Source organism: Madurella fahalii (genome assembly GCF_045866475.1).
Source record: "Madurella fahalii IFM 68171 DNA, scaffold_4, whole genome shotgun sequence".
Classification (NCBI taxonomy): domain Eukaryota; kingdom Fungi; phylum Ascomycota; class Sordariomycetes; order Sordariales; genus Madurella; species Madurella fahalii.
Genome location: NW_027263974.1, coordinates 930,426 through 951,558, shown reverse-complemented (window position 1 = coordinate 951,558; position 21,133 = coordinate 930,426). Strand labels below are relative to the sequence as shown.

Sequence of the window (21,133 nt, the reverse complement as noted above, 5' to 3'; positions counted from 1 at the left end):
TCTTCAAATCAATAACGGGCTCCCGAACCTCGTGCCAGACGAGACAATCACCGTTTGCTGTCCGCGGTAATCCCCCTTCCATTCACCATTTCGGCCCTTAGCCAACAGCCCAAACTGACGACAATACCAAACCGGGTAGTGGCTGTCTCACCGCCACCGTGAATGCGGCTCTCTACTGCTCGAGTGCCCTCAGCGCAGGGCAACACGTCTGGGTTTTCTACCCCGGCCAAAGTAGGCATTGCCCTCACCGGCGGGGTAGTTATTCTAGACATTCTCTTCAGGTTTTCTTTTACCTGTGGCGCTGCAAACACGCCAAGGACCCGGGTCTCCCGCCGTACGATGAACTAAACAAACTCAGAGCAAGAGGCACACACTGTGTCAAACTCGGTGAACTCCCCGGGATATCCGTATCTAAAGCAGAGCCAGCTGCTAGTGACACAGAGGCACACGCCATCAAAAACTGCACGATCAAGAGCTGAATAAACTACCAGGATATCGGTTCTCCGACACGGACGTCACATCAAAACCGGAGCTCCCAGGAGAGGGCTATGGTGTGGGGACGCACGTCCAAAGCCCCTCGTGCCACCTCGCGGACGCGGCTCATTCTTCGTGGTTGCTGGCCCGCCTGTGAGAGTCACTGAGTCGTATTCCACGCCGCTGGGCAATCTTGAGCCTCCGAAACCAGCCCTTCCCCCCCAAGGACACCCGCGCGGACACATGTATCAGGGGCGGAAGCAACGGAGAATATCATGAGCACCCCAGACCATGGAATATCCCCACACATCCCCCATCACACGCCCCATGACCGGGAACAAGAGGCTCTCCTGCTAGGGAAAGAGAACGGACTGACCCTCCACCGCGCGACCGTAGCAGAGACTCTCCGCCTGATGGAGAGGGACGGGAGGCTACGGACGAGGTGGGAACGGTGCGGCGTCAGCTGGAGGCGCTTCGCACGGCGTCTTGAATGTTTGCTGAGACGTAGTGTGTTGGACTGATACAAGATGATAGCCGATAATTTCATACGGCTTGGAAGCTAAAAACCTAAACGGCGAAATTCGGTACTTACCATGGCGGCAATGGATTTGTTTAGAGCAAAAACAGAGTGGCTATAGTTACGGTGAAGTTGGTTTCGCCGCCACTGCCAAACATTTGTCACGGGATGCCGGCACGGGGAATCTGTATCTTGGATAAATAAGTACAGAAGCCAGGTTGCCTAAGGTAACAAGAATATTTTCTGGCCGTATCTAAGCCTCCCCGTTCGACTCCTTGCCCGCTTTCTTCCGTTCCGCAAGTTTCTGCTTCGGCTGACTCGTCCGCCCATTCTCAACGCTACTAGTACCGTTCTTGCGATTCGCAGAGCCATCATCACCACCCTCCGTCGCCCGAATCAGGTCATTCGTCTCAACATCTTCCGCCTCACTCACGCTTCCAAACACACGCCTCGCAGCTTTCCTCCCCACAACCGGCAGCCTCTGCGTCCCCTTGTCCTTCGCCACCTGCGGCACGACCTTGCGATCCAACAGCCCGACCTGCACCAGCACGCTCGCTTGGTCCCAATACACATGCTCATGGTGCAGCCTCCCGCCCCGGAACGCCACGATGCTCACCAACACAACCTCAACCCGCTTGTTCGTGGGCGGCACGCCCGGAAGGATCCACGGCATCTCCTGCGTGTGTTTGAACGACACAAAGATTTCGTCCACCACGCGGTCGGCGCCGACAGTGCGTGAGAGGAGCGTGGTCTCCAGCGTTGGCGGGTTGGCGTCGACAAAGTACCGGCGGTAGAACTCCTCGATCTCGTCCCTTCCGGTCCCTCCGCTGCACGTGGGGACGTATGTGACGCTCGGCACCCGGTGCGCCGGGAATCCCGACATAATTTGCGAGACGTCTCTCGTGAACCATTTTCCTAGACCCAAAGTCAGCATCACCGGCCGTCTGGAAATTCAAGGGTTAATTACTCACCCTCCGAATATGTATCCATCACCCCCTCCCTCCCGTCCCTCCCATCGCCCTGCATCCCCAACAGCGCCGCCCTCGCGACCGCCAAGCTCCTCGCCCACGCCAGTCCGGCACATATTCCATCGTACTCCTCCCTCCCCTCCTCCGCGAACCCCACCTCGGCGTCGTACCCCCAGACCTCATAACCGCCCCACCCATCACCAACCACCTTCCCACCGGTCCCCATCCCTTTCCTGGGAACATCCACCTCCACGACCCTCTTCTTCCCCTGAATCCCTACCATCTGACTCTGCCGCACCACCCCAACCCGTCCCCCAACGGGGAGATGCACCACAACCCCCCTCACCGCCGACGGAAACCTCGTTCGCGGATCGGGGATCCTCGGCGGGTAATACGCGACCAGACACCCCATCTTCAACTCGGGGTTGTTGTCCAGCACGTGGAAGTGCTCGAGACACCGCGCCGCGGCCTCGCCGAACGCCACGACGCCGTACGTCTCGCACGGCCCGAGCCTCGCGCGGCGGTGCAGGCTGCGGAGCGTGCGGATCGGATCCGGGTCGGTGCCGAGGGGCAGGTGGTCCAGAACGTGGAAGCCCTCAGCACGCCAGGCGGCGAGGACGGCGTGGTCCGGGGTGGGGGTGTCGGACGCGAGGAAGAGCTTGGGCGGGTCGCGGGGGAAGGAGGATGAGAGGAAGGACGGGTCATTGCGGTTCATGGTGCCGGTCCAGTTGTCGGAGAGAATGGCAACGTTTTTGTTGGGGGCGTGGTCGTCATCGTCGTCGTTGCCGCGCCGCCGATCCGGGGGCAGGGCGGAGCGGACGAGGTCAGGGAGGTTGATGTTCATGGTTTGAGCCGGTGACTGAGGGGGCGGGGGATTTCTGTTTTTCTTCTTTGCCGCTTTGGCTTGTAAAGGACGTTTACGATAGGCAATGCGGCTTAATACCGTTATTGGAGATCTGAAGTGTGGTGTTGAATTTCGATTGAAAAAGTTGGCATGCTCGACACTTTGAGGCGTGATGGCGGCCATGACGTCAGCGCTCGTCTTGGAGACTTTCCGTCGTCCATGCACACCCACGTCTCAAGGTATACACATAAGAAGCCTCTAATGCTTCTGAAATCGCTTGCAATTGACCCAGGGTATCCAAAGACTGCTGGCACTGGACTTCGCGGCAGGCAGATGGATTCCTCGACCGGCTAATACTTCCAGTGCATGCAATGGCCGACGGTGGCCAAAGAACCACAGAAGCATCCGGTGTATACAAAGGACCAGAAATCCCTTGCGACGAAAATGCCAGTTTAGGCAGCAACGTTGGGTTGACCCTGCGTGGGGGGCGTCATCTATTCTATCGTGTCCGAGCCGTCTTCGTTCGTCGAATCGTCGGTCCCCGCCACGGCCCCTTTGGCCTCGAAACGAACGTCCGCCCCGACGCCAGCTGATAACTGAGATGCCGGATACTGAAGCAGCTGCCCACGTCCAACTTGATGCCGAAAGCCGCTGCCATCGCCCCGCTGCCCTCTGGCTTGAAACAGCTGTCCCCATGGCCTGTGGGAGGTTGAAATCCTCCCGGGCCGTCCCAATTATCATGACCCCGAGACTGCACATAACTGTGCAGCACATTTTGGAAGTATAATCCGCAGATTCCATAGGCGGTTCTGCCTGGTGTCTAAGGTGCAGTATGACAGCAGGCGGGCCGAGCAGGGCAGGGTAATGAGCATGCTCATTACCGTATATAGAGCCTACATGGCCAAGTGAATCTTCATGCGCGCTGAATCCCGGGTACAAGCCGGCTTGGGTGTTGGGAGGTGCCATGAGATGGTACTGGCTGGGCTGAGGTATGGGCTGCGGTGCGATTTGCCATTCCAATGATGAACTAGGGATGTGCTGCGAGGTTTGCCACGGAACCGGTAAGCATACGTTGTCCTGTGCGCCCTCATCATTCATGATAGGGTTTGCGATTCGTCGTGGTGGTTGTGGGATCTGCGTCGGCGGCGTCGTGCATCGCGTGCCGCTTCCCTCAGATTTGGTACCAAAAATCCAGAACTTGCATCGTGAGCTGCAGATTGAACCCAATTTCAGCACCGTGAGCATGCTTGGCAAACACTTGTACCAGCTCCGAGATGAGGATGTCGTTGATAGCCCAGTCCACCACCTCCGGTTAGCAGACACGGAGCGGGCCTTGTTGTGCAGAAAAGCCCACAGGCAGGAGCGACATGAGAGTAATGAACGCTTCGAAACTGCGGGGATGGAAACAGAATGCAAGGTCCGGTGACGGGGCGTTGTTTGTCCCATCCTTTTCCCACCCACCTTCGAGCATAGGGCAGGCCTCCTCCAAGGAAGCCGGCGAAAGCATTGTGACAGCAACGTGGATAAACGCGTCAATGGTGGAAATTGCGTCTAACTCCCTAATCTCGTCAAAGGTAAAAGCGATCAGTGTTGCGGCTGGCTCCATGTACATGCCCTTCTCGTTGACGGGGTTGGGGTGCACGCCGTACTCCATGAGCGTTGATAAGCCTCCTTGCCTTATCAACACCACGAGTATCGCTACACCCAATCCCTTGTGGCCTTGACGTTTTGTCGAACGCAACGTGTCTAGCACCCTGGGAATGATGACATTTTTTTGGGTGTATAGAGCAAATAACATGAGAGACGAAAATGTTCGCGACGGCCAACGGACTATTTCTGAGGGCATGTGCCAGAGACCCTACACTCTGCATTGCTCGGGCCACAACAACCTCCACCAGCCACACCCACTAGCCACCACAGCAACCCCTCCCCCCCCCTTGACAAACCCAGAAGAATCAGTCTGTGTTTAGAGACCAGGCCAAGGGGTATACATCGAGCTCTGGCGTACATTGGATATCCGAGTTGTCTCCCATCCACAACCCTTTACTTCTTAGCTTTTCTCGAAGAAGTTTTCTATTCCGGACTACTAACAATAACCACAAGTCTCTGGCCACGCCGGTTGTATCCTTGAGTCTAAGTATCTCGAGACAACGAAACGTTTGCCGTGGAGAAAACGCGGCCAAGAAACCTGAAACCTGCCAAGCCAGTAAGCAGAGAGCAAATAGCTTCCCAACCCTGTCGGTATCCTTACACGATGATTCAGTGTATACTGGTGGCTTGGCCGCAGCTGCGGCTGAATGCTCCAAGCGCGGGGGAAGGAGAAGTGGCTGAACTATTGAAAATCTGGTGCTATCTCCGTCACCTTGCGTGGAGCCGGCGGTTAAAAGTCCCAGAAAAAGCAGACAGCTCCTTGACGAATTTCCAGGAGGTTGTGTAATTTATGTCGGGGATATTAAAGCTGAGTTGTGGCTGCGATATCTAATTTCGCGAGCCGCCCTTTGGACCGCTGTCTTCGCCTGAAGTCCCGAACTTGGTTCAGCCACACTACCGCAGAGCCAGAGATGGAGGGTTTGAATCCCGTCCTTGGAATAAGCCTTGCTGAGGCCCTATTGATAAGGTGTGTCCCATCGTCGCAGAGGAACCCCGGTTCCTTCCCCTCTCCCCCGCGATCTGACCCAGTTGACTGGAGCCGGAGGCGTCCGCTCGTTTCTATTTCTTCACCCCCTCAACACCTGCCTCAAACCCAAATTAGTCTCCACAACTTGCTCGGCTCCCCTCGCCCAACAAAAATGACCACAATGATGGAACCCACAAAGGTCCCTCCCCCTCACATTTCCTCGCGCGGGATGTACGTGACCAAGCTCGTCCTGCGAACCCTCCAGTTCGCCGTGGCCGTCGCAAACATCGGCCTCGTGGGCTCCCTCATCTCGACCGGAATCTGGGGCATCGCAACCCTCATCGTCATCACCCCACAGGTCAGTCGAACCCTGCCCCCCCCCCCCCCTTCCTGATCTCCGCGTTTCCACTTTGCCCCCTAACCACATATCCCCCGCAAAACAGTCCGCAGTCTCCGCCATCTGGTCCTTCGCGGAAATCGTCTGCATCTTCGCCCGCCGCGGGCACAGGGGCATCCACCCGGGCGCATGCGTGGCGGTCGACCTGCTGCTGTGGCTCGCTCTTGCCCCGGGTACGGCCATCCTCTTCCTGTGGGGCATCGCCACGTCTCTTGTGGCCGACATGGCTTACTATGACGACCTCTCGTACACGTACGATGATGATTTGGTAGCTATGTTGGAGGGCGTCCAGGCGCGGGGGCAAGCGCTTGTTGGGCTGGGGGCTGCGCTGACGTATGTTTGATTTCCGTCTCTTTTTGCTGATTGGGGGTGTCGTCGTGTGTTAATGGGCGCTGATGTTGATGCTGATGCGCTGACGGGGACGGCAGGATCCTGCACTTTGTGACGTTTGTGATTGCGTGCGTCGAGACGAGCATCAGGAACCGGCGGCCGCAGCAGGTGGTGTATGTGCAGCCGGGAATGCTTGGGCAGCCGGCGGCGTATCACTCGCCCGTGCCGTAACCTCAGCAACAGTGAGATTACCAGCAGTCAGCGCCAATGCACGCGCCTCCGCCGCAGGAACAAGGCCAGATGTATTATCATCATCCCGGGCAGGATATGAAGGCATAGTTGCACCGGCAGCTTGTTCGATATAATCCCAGGCCTGGGTTTGGAGGAGTGTTACTCCTGCAAGGCAGCCGGAGTTTTAATTTATTTATTCAATTCCTTTCCCCCTGTTTTTTTAGGGTTACTGTCAGCATATATGACGTCGATGTTGATTCATATTATTTGAATGGGGGTTTCCAGCTAGATGGGGATGTAAAGGGACGGCATCATTCGAATATTCATATTGGAGACAGTAATTATCACCAGGTCCTATATAAGCTGGCATGAAATTTACAGGGAGCGTTCTCTCTCGGCCGTTACTCATCTCCACCGAGCTACAACTGTATTTCGAGTACAAATCTTCGAGAATTAGGTACAGGCGCTGCTTGATCCCAAACTTTTGGATAGTGCAGAACGTAAACTGGACCTCCGGACCGGTACATACATGATTAGATGCACATACGAGTCGATGAATGATACCAACCATACTCAGTCCACGTCTCTTTCCATCCGCCATCTAACCCAACACCCACCGTAGCCACCACTAACCCCCCCCCCCCCCCCCCCCTCTTTTACTCCCCGGCATTCCCCTCCAAACCATCCTCCCTCTGATCCCCATTCTGATCCTCCCTGATCACCTCCTCCTTCTTCGTCTTCTCATAGTAATCCGACCCGTACCTCAACGGAAAACACGCCCCCCCAACGCTCCCATTCGTCGTCCTATACGTCCCCATAAAGCAAGCCTTCCCCTCCGGACAGACATACCCCACCCCATCGCCGACCCAGTCGGCAAAGCCGCAAATCTCCATGTTCGGATGACATATGCCCATCCCGTCGCACGACGGGCCGCAGGAGTCGTCGTGTCGCGGATCGGCGATGCACGACTCAAACCGCTCGTCGCAGTCGTCGTAGAAGCCCCATCCGCCGCACACGGTGTAGATGTGCTGGTGCGTGATGTCGATGTACTGGCAGGTGCCCGGACAGGGGTCGCCGTAGCGCCTGTTCCACACGGTGCAGTTGGGTGAGAGCGGGATGCAGGTCAGCGTCGGACAGTCGGGGAGGCCGCCGCCGCATGGCGTGTTGAGCTCTGCTGCCCAGGGCACGGGGTCGGAGTCCGAGGGGGAGGGAGAGGGGAGGGAGAAGGCAATGAAGGGGAAGAAGAGGAAGAAGGGATGCATATTTTCTTTTATTCTTTGTTCTCGGTTGTAGCGGCGGTGCTGGGGTGGTCGTGGTTATTGCTGTGCGAGAAATGTGGGCGATGGGGCCTTGACCGGAACAACGCTCGAGCCTGAAAACGCGGTGAGCGATGGAGCGACACCAGACAACAGGCAGAACCGATATCATAGCACATTTAAGTAGAACTAGATTTAGAATATAACTCTAATATTTGTACTTGGCTCCGCTGTGCCGGGAGAAGTTGATTGGCAATTTCTAGGTTGGTGCCAACCAGGTTACGCCGGTGGGTAAATAGAATGCAGTCTTTTTCCCGGAATCGTTCGATGCATCCCAAGCGACATCCTTTCGGTTACAGTTCTTGAAACTGGCAAGAAATCGATTGACGGTCTGTTGTAGAGTGCCGCGAATGAACTTCGTGGTATATTGGCATGGTGAGAAATAGACGACATCGCTCGGTAATTGCAAGTTGGAGGACACCTTCTCTCATTATCATTTCAAGTCGAAATGCTGCGTATTGTCCACGGGCAGCTTTGTCGCTCGGGTAATCGTAGTAATATAGCTCCTTCCACGCTCAACAACATACATGATGAGTGACTACCACCGTCTCAACAGCCTTCCTCAGCCCAAGCCATACAGGTTTTCATCGGTGGCTTGATGATATTCTCGCAATACTTGTTCCTAAATTCCCCCTATCCCACGAACGCACCCCGGCCGCATAGATTGCCAACATTGTTCTACAGCCGACAAGTATCCTGGCTCCAACTTGTCAGAAGTTTTTTGCAGCCAGTTAGTTGCGTGGTCCTCCCCCTGTTCTCAGTCCCACCTCAATCCCTTGGCAGCGGCCCACTGATGTAGAGGTTCATGATACCGAATCTCGAGCAAGATAATAGCGAGCTCGAGCAAAGCGGTCAGGGGTCTCGGCGAAGAAAAGCATTGTTGCTCCACCGGTTGGTCGGGGATTTGGAGGTGCTGCTCAATAAACAGATGGACAGACCGGCGTGTTGCTAGCATTTCTTGTGCCGGCGCCGATGTTGGAATCGAGAAATCGATTGGCTTTGCTGCTCCAAACCTCACTGAACCACTGCGTCTTCTAAAACTGTAGAATGGACGCGGCAATATCAAGAGCCAGCTGCATTTGTTACTTCAGAGTCAGCTGATATTCTAAGCATGAAAACGTTGTAAGAAAGTCATCTAGGGTAGAGAGAGATAAAATGCGTCCAAATAAGACCGTGGGCGTCTCTCGTAGCAGTCATAGTCGTAATATGTTTTCTTCCGCGGGTTCTAGGTAAACTGGATCTTTCTTTAGCACATGCTTCCCTAACTTTGGGACAGAGGTTCTTAATCCTGGGGTTGGGTGGGGCTTTTCGGGCGTTAAAGGCTCGGGCCTGTGGCTGGGTCAAAGCTGACCGCCGGTCCCCGGGCTCCCGTCCGGGGCCCGAATGGCTCCGACGTTCTGTCAAAGTGGTATTACGTTAGTCCATGGTACGAATAGTAATTTTTATGAACAAGGGGGAAGGGGGGAGGGGGAAATGGCTCGGTCGACCATCCCTATGGTGATGATTACGATCTGCGTCCTCTCTATCCCGGAGAGCGGTAACGAGTGCCTCCTGCAGAGTTTCTTGCTGTCAAAATGGAACATAGTGCTGAAGCAATTGTGTTCTTTCCGTCGATCTTGGGAGCTTCTTCGCCGTTGTTGTTGGGGCGGAGGCATCGTTATCCGCCCTCGTAAATCAATCAACCCTCACGCAGCGTCATCGGCACCGTTCCTCCTCTCCAAGCGGACACAAGATAAGAGGGATCATGCATGTGAACCATCCCGGACACGGGAGGTCGCCCTGGTCGCCGCAAGGGCGACCCTCGCCTCGGGCCCATCTAGGCCTACACTTCCCAATGCAACTGACTGGGTTGTTGTACGGCGTCAACGGCATTTGGCAGGTGTACCTGAAGCGGCGATCGTCATCATCGCCGCGTTGAGCAAGTGAGGTGGCGAGCGTGAGCGCTGAAATGAGGAAAGCAGTTGATACAATGACGGTGAAGGAGACCGTAGTGCTGAATTGGTGGGCGAGGGATTGAGAGCAAGTAAAGAGAGAACCGAGATTGCGTGTTGGATCAAAAGAGTGGGAAAGGGGACGCTCGCTTCCCTTTTATGTATTCAAGCAGGTGCTGTAGCAGTCTGACAACATGATCAGTGGCCCTTGAATGTCGAAAATTATTCTGGCCTGCCTTAGCGTTGCCGGTTAAGTGTAATAATGTTAAAGTGCGGGGGGACTTTTCCCACTTCTGGGGCGGAGATGGAGACAAGGGTGAGAGGCTACGATGGTAAAGGTTAATATATTCGTCTTAAGCATAACCTCAATCGAGGAAACCGTAGTATCCACTTCATGAATATTTGATGGGCTAAGCGTCATTTCCATTTTACGGCGGGCTCTACTGTGCTATACCGGTGGCTGATGGAGATAGATCGTCCTACGGGCCGGCTCCCTACCTTAATCTGCTCACTTACCCACACACCACTTCTAGGAGCAGCTACCAACTACACCTCCAGAAATCGTAATGACGTACACCAAGGCAAACTCTGGAAGGACAACGCAGTCTAACAAGCGCGAGGAAGCGAGTCTAGTCTTTTACCCTCCCCGGGGGCAACAGTCGATCCAGTATGATAAGCTGTACAGCGGCTTTCTGCGCTTACCTTAAGTAACAGCTTTGGTAATGTTTCACGCGCTGGTGTTACTAAGGGTATATCTGCTGTGAGTAACGGGATTTATTATCCTTGGCAGAGGCAGACGAGATAGCTAAAGGTACCTTAGAGTAATGCTCATGTTTTATAATATTTTTATTATCCCTCAGAAACATGACCTTACTTGTCCAAGGTACCTTTGCCGGCTCCAACTTAAATTGGTGTGGCCCTATCTTAGGTGGCTTCGGAGAGTCTTTCTTCTTTTCGAACATGTGCTTGCCGAAGTAGTCCAGCTGTGCTTCTATAAACTGCATTAATAGATTTGTTAAGGTTGAGTATTTACAGTACTCCAAGCTCTTGCTAATAGTTCGAATAAATATATTGGCTTAGATCGACTTCTATAATTTCCTTAACAGTTGGGAAGTTATAAAATAATTCAGCGCTAATGTCTCAGTTCGATAGTATATTTATAGAGCATACCTAGTATACTAATAATATACGTAGTTAAATACATTAAAGATGTATTTACTTAGATTATAGAACTAGTTTGCTATAACTAAAAAATTCTTGTAGTGAATATTTTAGCTCTTAGCCTTATTTGCCACTTGGAGAAGATTTAAATCCTGTGTACAGTAGATTAGGAAGTAAAAGCAAGCCATTATCTTTAGCATTGAAATGATGCAGAAACACACATCTACACCCACATACCCACCAAAACAAGGGGGAGGGCAAAGACAGCCAGATGCCAGACAGATAAGATAGACAAGGCGACACCATCACAAATTGGGTCCCTGCAACCTAAACAAGGTCAAAACAACATGTGCAGATAGAGCTCTCTCTGGTCAGAGGGGGATCACTTTGCACGCAAACAAGGCTCGTCAATTGAGCCTGCAACATGTGTGGAAAAGAGTGCTGAATTGATTTCTCTGTCTAAGGAGCAACGGCCAGGGCGGCCCTACTTATAGTGCGAAAGAAAAATGGGCCCACGGCAAGTTCCAGCCCCCGGGCCACCATCCTAGCAACTGTGTCCCTCTGACGAGAGGGACCCTGCTCTCTGGGGACTGTTTGCCCCAACTCAATATTCTAGATACTTAACCATATTAAATAAAATTAAATAAACTATCATCATTAGTAGAGTTGGAGACATTGTTATAGAACCAATTGCATATACCTCTAGGCCTCCATACTGTTATTAGGGAGGATAATGTTAATAGAGTATCCAGTACTGTAAGACTGTAGTAGGAAAGAGTGGAGGAAGCCCTTAAAAGCTCCTGTGCTTAGCAGGTCCCTATACAAATGCAGTATATAACCCTGGATTTGTGAAGAGAACTCGAGCACATGGAGGCTAGGAGGAGGGCTATAGGGAGCAGTATGCTGCAAATAGAATGTCTGGGGAACTATAGCATGGAAGATAGCTAGGTGCAGAATTCCTGCCTTCTCTAGCTACTGAATTTGTGAATCGAGGTTATCGTACGATTCTATAGCGTTGGGTAGAACGGGAGTTCTGTGGATGGTATTGGGCTGCTGGCGCTGCTGAAACAGGGTACTCCTCTTTTAACTTCCCCGATAGCTTGATCGTTCTCTTTTAGGAGGCTACGCCGAATAAAGGCGACCAGTCTCCCAGAACGCAATCACGTCTCCGTGTTTCGCTGCTATGCTTTACCCCTCCTACCCTTATAGGCTAGGCGCCCGCTGATGCAGTATGATGTCGATCTACCAACACACCTTATAGCGGTCTTCCGGTAGGCGCCTGTAGCAATGAAAGCTATCGCGACCGAATATATCTAGACTGACCAGACAGCCGAGCCTGGAGTCTCGGAGCCGGCCGTGAGGACGGCACCAGCTCCATATCTTTCGACCGTAGGCGGCACGCGTCAACAAGCTACATGTGTTCATACAGAGACAGGGGGTATAAAGTGACAAGTTAGCATAAATAATCCTAGTAGGGCAGTTAGACCCACTGGCGAAGTCTAGTTGGTCAAAAAATCACGTCAGATTATGTACTAGATGAGAGCACTGCTGACCTAAATCTCGTCTCAGTTGCTGTAGATATATACCCACGGGGTGCACCTCTACGTGTCTAGCGCCACACAAGGCGATGCCCCTGAGACGTGGAAACGCGACTGTGACATCGCGACAGTCATGGCCGAGATGAGGGCCGTGCAAGTCGTCATCGAGGCGACCGCTGAGGATCTGCGGAAGTCTGTCATACTTCGCCTGGCAGAAGAACAGTATGCGGCAAGCCTGGCTATAATGCGCGCACTTGCTAAGAGGCTACAGAATCGTCTAATACATCTATTTCTGATGTAATTATAGTTGGTTCTCAAGGTTAGGTTGTTGAAGTTGGGGATAAGTATTGTATCGTAGGTGGAAGTGTTTAACTCGCTTATAATGTACGTTAACTGTTATAGTATCACCTGGCCAGGGGATGTGGGAGACAGTCTTTGTCTTCTTCAGTGTATTTCTACTTCCAGGAAGCGACACGAATAGAGCCGTATTGGCAATCTGGTATCATGCGATTACTGCAAAGGACCCATTGAGACGAGCGGCTCGGGCTGGTGCTCTTTGCATGGTTGCAAGAGTCCCATTAAGACAAACCGTGGAGAGCGTCAATATTCAGACGATATCGAGGCTGGAGGACGCCACCCAGCAACTCGTGAGCCGCCGACCACAGCTCGACAAGGTTTTGCGGACATGTCCATTCGCGAAACCTCGGGATTCGCATCTGAGAACCCCCCGAACAAAGCAAACCCCAAGGAACGGGATGACCTCATTGTCGAGAAGAAAATGTTCGTTTTTTCGCATTGTCAACTAGGAAGATAGTACTAACATCGATGCTACTAACATCAATGCAACAGTCCATCTTTTAACCGACATTGGTGGGAAGCGCCAGACTAGTATCCAACAATCGTCGCATAGGACTACAGTCTATATCCTCCAACGTGTCTTTGTTCCTAAGGCACCAACTACTCTGCCTCCACAACACTGATCCTCTTTTATTGGATGATTGGAAAAGAGGGGAACAGAGAGCCTGATCCGAATCCGCACTGGACTGCACCGCAGCCGAGCCTCATCAACCTCTCCATGCCTCCTAATGCCTTCATCCTCGAGGGAATTCGCCCGTTTCAGTCGCAGGCCAGATCTTGTAGCTGAGGTTACGGAGGGTCAAAAAGCTCAACTGATCCCGAAGAAAAGTGCCGACAATGTCTCAGACCAGCGCTTTATCTCTCTCTTCCGCGAGCAACACGAAAGCATCGACCAGGGGAGTGGGAGTGGCGGGGGTCGGAATTGAACGACTTCTCCTCTCGGAGATACAACGCCGACTACTTGCCCTTCTTGCCGATGCGCTGGACGAATGTAACGAGTCATCCTTAGACCAGATCGTGAGATAATGTACCTGTAGATCACACACGCAGATGAAGGAAGGGCTGGCCTAGCCGCCAAAAACGGGGTTGGCTCAATCTGCATCCTCAAAGAGCTGCCCTAAGTGTGAGCCTCGTAACCAATCAGGCGGCAGCGCCGAGGGTTGGCACTTGGAGAGTCGCGACTCGGAACGTCGTGATGATGCCGGGTCTTGCTGCCGCCAGCTCTCTTTACGCAAATGCCAATCACGAGCCACGGCCGAGACTACGTCTGCGTGTTTGCACCCTATTGGCTATGCTCCCGCTTCGCTTTCCCCATTATGTATGGGTTCAGCATACAAAGCAGGTGTGGTAGGATAAAATGTGCGAAATATTGCTCAGCTCAACCCCGGCACGGAAAACGGCCAATGGAAAAAGGACACATATCAGAAAACCCGAATGGAGGGTGTCATCTCATGGTTGATCCGCCGCGTGGTTCGAGTGGCGCAGGCTATGCACAGGAAGGGCCAGCGATTTATGGACCAGTGAAGCGTTGGAGTATTACATTCGTAAAGGCTAGCAGACTCGTTTGCACAATGAACACGCCCACCTCTCGATATATGAATAAATCATATTTAGTCTTGGTGGCTGTTGTTCCAACCCGAATAATTGCGTTCATCAGCCGGGCTCTCTTAGATCAACAAATGTCCAAACGTCCAGCCATCAATCATGGATGGATTATCGGTTGCAGCCAGCGGTAGGCCATTATCTATCACATTAGAAGCATTGACGCATCATTCTGACATACCGCAGGGCTCGCTGTAATATCAGTTGCGATTCAGCTGGCTGATGGATGTATCAGACTGCGCAACTTTTGGGAGTCCGTCCGCGACGCTCCGGAGGAAGTCGCAGTTATTACCCACGACCTCAAGCTTCTCTCCGCCGTCCTTGAAGATATCGCCCGGAGTGGGTCAAGTTCTCCTGCGGTGACGATGGGACTCAATTCTTGCCTCGTTAAGATCCAGGTTTGTTTCGTGGTTTAAAAAGCTCGACTTGACGATACTTACTGCGTATGCAGAGACTCAATGCCATTGTAGCCGAACTTGATCTTGATCTCCGGTCAGCCTCTCGAATAGAACGTTTGTGGGGAGCTTTAAAGGCCTCCACCAGGAGTAAGCAACTCGGAAGCTTCCGCGAATCACTGAATGACACGAAATGTACCTTGATGCTCGGTATCCTGTATCAGAGGCAAGGAGTGCTCAGGAACTATTCAGAAAACCTTGATTTTAATTTGCTTATAGCATTCAAAGCCCCAAGATGCTCTTTCCACAGGAAAAGGCTCCGTCTGTACCCGATAACATCTTACCGGATAAAGCGGTTACACCATCTTATGACGGGCAGCGAAGGTTGCCGGCCTCAAAACAACCACGTCCAGATACACAACGATCAGTTGTAGATCTGAAATTTGAGAGCCGACAGATGGTTCCTCCTAAGCCGAGCAATCACTCCTCCGTGAAGTCAAATAGAGTCATCAAGACACTCCTTCAACAGTCAATGCAGATGGCTGTTGATGACCTCCTTACGAGTGGCACATTCGAAGAGTTACTTGCTGACACCATCAGTCAAATCAAGGAATTCGAGACGCAGTCATGTGGAGCATACACACCTGATGATTATCATATCCAGAATCCGGCGATGAATCGATCACTCTACCAAGATCAAAAAAGCCCTTATGTCGATTTCTCACGTGCCTCCCGCATTTGTCACCGCACTTCCTCGGTCGGCGTCCTCTTTGGGAAGATTTGGGTTCGTACTTCTACTCTCCGTCTTGCTATCAAGTCCGGGGCCGCCGGCGGCGAATTTCAGATCACTACATCGTTCATCTTCTATCCCTCCTCTTGGTTGACCAAGATTGGGCTCGGCCATGGCGTTGAAGCTAGCCTGAAAAACTCAAAGGGAGGCTGGAAATTTGTCTTCAATCCCATTAGAGCGGTTCCAGACGACTCGCTCATCTTTGAGTTGTGTAGAGATGGTGATTGGAGGGGAGTAGAACGGTTGCTCAGGAGGCAGGAGGCGAGCCTTAGGGATACCAGTTCCCAAGGATGGACGCCACTTCATGTGAGACTCCCATATATCCTCTTCCTTCTGTCATACTCATATCGGGTCGCAGTTCGCTGCTGAAGCAGGGCATGTCGAGCTGTGTGATATGCTTCTCCAATCTGGAGCTGATAAGCGAGCCCTCGCCTTTAAAGGCCCATCAAAGGATGCTCTGTAGGGACAACTTCCACGGCCTCCCTCTTCTGCAGCTCTTTAACAGCATATCTTTAAGATCTCCGGTTACGATCTTCGTTGCCACAAATCATGATCTTCCCGCTGAACACAAAATCCGCATGCTCCGGCTCTTCTCTGACTGCCTCGAACTCACCGACCCTTCAGGCGACGGCTGGACTGTCCACGCCGAGTTAAAGCGCGCCTACAACAGGGAGAAAGTTCCCATCCCCGAAAATAGCACTTCCTGGCTCCTCCGGGCCACCGCCGCAGAAGAATTCATTGCCTTTGGACCCAAAACCATCTGGAGCGCCCTTCAGTCTTCAGTACGAAGTTTCCTCGTCCATGAACGAAACGAGCAGATGTTGCAAAGACTCTTAGGATTATCTCAAGAGGAGAAGGAAAAAGTTAGTGGAAGCCATGCTACTAGTATTGCTCATTGGCTTGCGTTACGCGCCAGCGAGAGGGAACTGTTGCCAATGGTTATTGATGCGGGGAGGTTGTGCAACATTGCCGGGTTTGACTGGGTGGAGGATGAGCTGACGCCTAGTCAGTTTGTGAGGACTTTGCCAGTGATCTATCATTCTTGGGCGCTTGCTTTTCCGAGTAATATTGACAAAGTGGAGAAATCCATCTCGGTGGAGCTGGAGGCGATTTTGGAAAGAGGGAAGTGGGGGATGGAGGTCTTTCTTGCGTCAATGTCGCTGGAGGAGTTGCAGCTCAATGACAACGAAAGCACGAAAGTAGAATCGAGGTGCTCAGTCTGTCATGACGATTACTCTAGCATCGGCATTGGCGTCGTCTCTCCCGCCTGGATCGCTTTCCTCGAATGCACAAAGACTAACCACAGACACCGCTGCCACTGCTCTCTCTACCTCGAGAATAGTGGCGTTATTTCATCACCACCACAATACACTCACCCCTCGGAATACATATCGCCATTCCCCGAAGACGAAGAATCCATCGATGAAGATCCGGCATCTCTCGATATCTCAAAACTCTGCCATGACTTCATCGATTCGCGCTCCGTTCTCACGAAATCATACGATCCATTCACTGAAGCAGCAACCATTCTGTATAGAGCGCAGGGAAGGACGTGGTTAAATGATTACGTGGCCGGAGAGGTATACTGCGCTACCTGTTTCCTGTTGAGGGAGGGGTATATTGGGGAGAGCGGATTAGGCACCGAGGGAGAGTTCTCTGAGATGCCCGAGAGTTTCTCAATGTGCAGAGTTGGAGAGGGAGTATATTGTTTTGATAAGGAATGACTGGGTATCGCGGGGTCCGGATTCAGGGGTCTTGTACGCACACAACAAGTTGATCTTTAAGTCTAGTATACTACTCTATTGAAATCTACGTTCATTATTATCGTAATATCCCAAGTCCCGCTCAACTTCTAAAAAGTTCTATGCTCACCACGTTATCCACTGCTTTAAGCCAGAAGTACAACCGCTCCTCGCAAAAGGAAATCTTCAACCTATATTAATTGTTAGCTCCTCCAGATCCACCTCTTTATAGGGCTTGCATTCACGACACTGAGAGTGCTACTTGGTATAGAGTCGTTCATAACAGTTGTAACTTGTATATAGCAGACTTGGACTAGGAGCTCAGTCTCATGCCCGCATTATGCTTACAGTTAACGTAATCCACATACAAATGTGCTACACGGACGAATGTGCCACAAAACTGCACCCACGCGTCTGACCTTCTCCTCTGATTTTCTCTACAACGCAACATGCCTCAGGAAAACAGCGAAGCACACTTGAATTTGGCCCTTAAGGGCCTGCTCCAGAGGCGCAGTTTTGACAGCCGAGTGACCTAACTTTCCCCCCTAATGTACCGAAAAATGCCTTACAACGCTCAAATGGATACGCTTTACCCTTTTAGGCACTAAATTTTGCTAGTATTTGGGGTACAAAGTGTCGTTATAGCCTTCTTGCCAAGAGGTAATGTACTACGCTAGAGAACTCGCTTCACTGTCTGCAATAGGTATAGTTGCTAAGCCGTCGAGTAGAAAAAGGCCTAAAAACCATAAAGTCCGTAATAGCCGATTTTTGCTGTTACGAGCGTTAATAACGAGGTCTTGAAGGCGACTGGGGCGGTAATAGGGGGCAGAAAACTATTGTCTGGGTATCGCGTGTACTGTATGTAACTGCAGGCAAAAGTGAGGCTCAAGATAGTCGATTTTCCTGCCTTATGATAGAATCTTTGGAGTTGAGGGGTTTGATACTCCAGCGGTGTAGAGCCTACCTTACCAACCCAACTCCGTGGTGGCGCCGAGGGGGGTCTCATTCGTGCATTAAGAGAGCCTACCACCTACCCACGTACTTTTTGAATCGAAATATGAAGTGACACGCTGACTAATTCTTGTGGCATTGGGCTGCAATGCAAAATAGAACGCTGTTGTTTACCTATATTCGTGTCCTTGTAGCAAACATGAATCATGTCACTGCAAGCAGTGGGTTTGAGACCAACTGTACAGGAACATCCAGAAGAGAACAAGTCTCGCGCCTTCAAGATTTGCGCTATGCGCATGAAAATACGGATGAGTTTCTTTCTTAATTTTTTTTTTTTTTTTCGTACATGTTAATTAGTAACCCTCACAAATTGATCCTGCGCATATTCGCCATAATTTTGGCCTGTTGTCTCATGCTTATCCCCGACACGGAGATATTGCGCAAGCGCAAAACAAATTTTTGCGCAATAACTGTTCAGTGCGATAACGCGCAGGCGAACCTGCAGGCGCATTTCTTCACCGACGTAAAGCGAGTTCCAAGGCTTGCGTTGGCGAACTGCAAGCCGCCCAGGTTGCCCTCCATGCGAGAGTGGGATGGTAATACAGAACGTCAGCGGTCCTTCTGGGCGGTTCAAACTCGGAGCATTAAAGTAAGAGGGATCTGCCTTCTCGAGCCTGCTTGTCTGAGGCATTGATATAATGCCTTGCCTGTTCTCATTCCAGCCCTTCTTTGATTCCTCAAATGTTGAAGCAAGTCTGCTGTCACCTCTTGGCTAAACTTGCATTCCATGGATCAGCCTGGAGGTGAAGCCTCTGCGGGACCTGAACTGGGACGGTCTGAGAGCCTGTCTGGTGCAGCTACATCCGAGTCTCTGCCAGATTGTAATCCCACTTTGTCTATGAGTGGTGACAAGGACTACAAAGAGGGCCTTCTCACAACTGGTAAGACCTTGTCAAGTTCAAAGATCGAAGCTCTGCTGATTTAGGCTTGAGCAGAAGGCCTCGGCTCCGGACAGCAGTCTGGTGGGTCGGCATCCGACGATGGCGCATCCGAGCCCGAGGATCAGAGCATCTTCGCCTTTCAGGGCCCTTCAGTGTTACGTGTATCGGCTGGAGACTCGCAGTCTGAGCCTTCGGGTGCAAAGCGGCCCACACTCGACAACATGCCAGTCTCAATTCACCCAAGTCGGAACATGACGGCTGAATCTCGCACTTTTATGGGGTTCGGAGGACACCTCGGTGAGCCCGCGGAGGAGACCGGAAACAGCGACATGGAATACAACGACAATGAGTCGGATATTACTAACGACAGTGAGGGGTCGCTCATCGAGGCTTTCGAGGACTTGACCCCTTCCAACCTTCAGATTATCTCGGATCAGATGCAGAAGGAAGGGGAAGTCGTCGATCGCATGAGTTCGAGACTGCAGTCGATGATGGCTCGTCCTTGTCAGCATGGAACGCGGCAACATCCTGCGGGAAACTACTCTGGCTCCGGTTCGTCGACCTTTGACCTCTCTCGCGGAGTTCGAAGCTCTTGGCCTGGTCTGGGCACCTCCCGTCGATCCCGACGGCAGCAAATTGACGAGGTGAATGACGACCATAATTCCGGAAGGGATGACAGTGACGATGAAAAGAACAAGCGAGGATCAACGACGGGAGGACGACGATTTGCCTGCCCTGTTTTCAAGAGGTATCCAGAGAGCGACCAACTGAGCAAGGTCTGCTACGGGCCCGGTTGGCCAGATATGCACAGGTTGAAGTGGGCTCATCGTTCTAAGAAATCCCATTGGTGCTAGGCACGCTAATAATGTTCGAAGGGAGCATCTCGAATGGACGCACCTCAAGCCGCCTTTCCTCTGTCATAGATGTCAGCACGTGTTCGAAGCAGACATGGAGCTCTCCGGTCACCTCCAACAACAATTGCCGTGCGATAAGAGAGAACCATTGGGGACGACCAAGTCCGATCCATCAACGGAGATCAATGGCGGATGATAAAAACACGCCGCAAGAGGGGAACTAGCCAAGAAGAGCGTTGGAATAGTGTGTTCCGGCTACTATTCGGGGATGTTCCTGACGATCAACTTCCCTCGCCGTGTAAGTTATGACTTTCGGATCATGATCGCTCCAAGCTGCTAACAAGCGGGATCAACAGATCATGAGGTCACCCATATCCCACCACTCGACTTTGACATCCTTTGCAGGCTTCGGGTGTTTGTTCTCAAAGAACTGCCACCTCGCATTTAATCCAAAGTGGATGAGGTTTAACTCCAAGCCCGGGCGACAGGCAGCAACATCGACGAAGCCATCAACAAGGCATGCCATGACATGATTGAGGAGGTTTTCGCAGAGTTCATGTCAACTTTGCATTGTGCCTCCCAGGACCCGGACCAGACTCATACCTCAGAGTTGACGTTAATCGCGGAGACAGCAGCCGAACCATGGAGATCTAACCAAGTGACATCGCCAACAAGAGATATGGGAGTTTCTTCGGACTACCCCCTTCCGCCTTCTTCTGCGACCCTCGTTCCACCGGTTTCCCCAACATTTCCAATGAGCGTCGACCCCGACTGGTTCAATGGTCATATCGGCATGCCAGGAGACCCAACCTTACCGCTCCTGCACACACAGCATGAAGGCGGAAACCTTGAGCCAGGCGTGGTTATGATACCAAGCAGGTCGGAGTCAAACGCCCCAAATGCGTATCAAGGCGAGCCTTGCTATTGCCGGTTTTGCCGGCTTTGCCGGCTGAACCTCTAGCGGCATGGTCCTCACTGAATGGATACTTTACTTGTCGTTCGCCTGGTCATGGATTATTAGTGCTGTTCAGAATACACCATAGCTACCTAGCTATCAAAGTCAATCATTAGCCACAGACGTTCCCCCCCTTCCCCCCCCGCCCCCCCGGAGCTACCAGGCATTCTAGGCGATAATGGCACTACAAAAAAACGAAAAAGAAAGAAAAGAAAAGAAAAA

The 21,133-nt window shown here is 52.1% G+C and overlaps 6 protein-coding genes across 6 annotated transcripts; 3 read left to right on the top strand and 3 right to left on the bottom strand.

Annotated features, from left to right (window-relative positions):
- Positions 1 to 1,244: 1,244 nt before the first annotated feature.
- MFIFM68171_07287 (uncharacterized protein) lies at positions 1,245 to 2,803 on the bottom strand (the record flags this gene model as incomplete). Its single annotated transcript, XM_071062707.1, has 2 exons — positions 1,245 to 1,906; positions 1,963 to 2,803. 2 exons carry the CDS (start codon positions 2,801 to 2,803, stop codon positions 1,245 to 1,247), a joined length of 1,503 nt encoding a protein of 500 aa, XP_070918808.1.
- A 1,312-nt stretch (positions 2,804 to 4,115) lies between these two features.
- On the bottom strand, positions 4,116 to 4,457 carry MFIFM68171_07286 (uncharacterized protein; the record flags this gene model as incomplete). Its single annotated transcript, XM_071062706.1, has 1 exon — positions 4,116 to 4,457. One exon carries the CDS (start codon positions 4,455 to 4,457, stop codon positions 4,116 to 4,118), a length of 342 nt encoding a protein of 113 aa, XP_070918807.1.
- Positions 4,458 to 5,592: 1,135 nt separating this feature from the next.
- On the top strand, positions 5,593 to 6,378 carry MFIFM68171_07285 (uncharacterized protein; the record flags this gene model as incomplete). Its single annotated transcript, XM_071062705.1, has 3 exons — positions 5,593 to 5,778; positions 5,864 to 6,150; positions 6,246 to 6,378. The coding sequence occupies 3 exons, from the start codon at positions 5,593 to 5,595 to the stop codon at positions 6,376 to 6,378; spliced, it is 606 nt and encodes a 201-aa protein (XP_070918806.1).
- Positions 6,379 to 7,034: 656 nt separating this feature from the next.
- On the bottom strand, positions 7,035 to 7,640 carry MFIFM68171_07284 (uncharacterized protein; the record flags this gene model as incomplete). The annotated part of the gene is made up of 1 exon (XM_071062704.1): positions 7,035 to 7,640. The coding sequence occupies one exon, from the start codon at positions 7,638 to 7,640 to the stop codon at positions 7,035 to 7,037; it is 606 nt and encodes a 201-aa protein (XP_070918805.1).
- Positions 7,641 to 15,216: 7,576 nt separating this feature from the next.
- On the top strand, positions 15,217 to 17,192 carry MFIFM68171_07283 (uncharacterized protein; the record flags this gene model as incomplete). The annotated part of the gene is made up of 3 exons (XM_071062703.1): positions 15,217 to 15,774; positions 15,827 to 15,927; positions 15,986 to 17,192. The coding sequence occupies 3 exons, from the start codon at positions 15,217 to 15,219 to the stop codon at positions 17,190 to 17,192; spliced, it is 1,866 nt and encodes a 621-aa protein (XP_070918804.1).
- Positions 17,193 to 19,059: 1,867 nt separating this feature from the next.
- MFIFM68171_07282 (uncharacterized protein) lies at positions 19,060 to 20,152 on the top strand (the record flags this gene model as incomplete). Its single annotated transcript, XM_071062702.1, has 3 exons — positions 19,060 to 19,102; positions 19,157 to 19,919; positions 19,978 to 20,152. 3 exons carry the CDS (start codon positions 19,060 to 19,062, stop codon positions 20,150 to 20,152), a joined length of 981 nt encoding a protein of 326 aa, XP_070918803.1.
- Between the last annotated feature and the right edge of the window lie 981 nt (positions 20,153 to 21,133).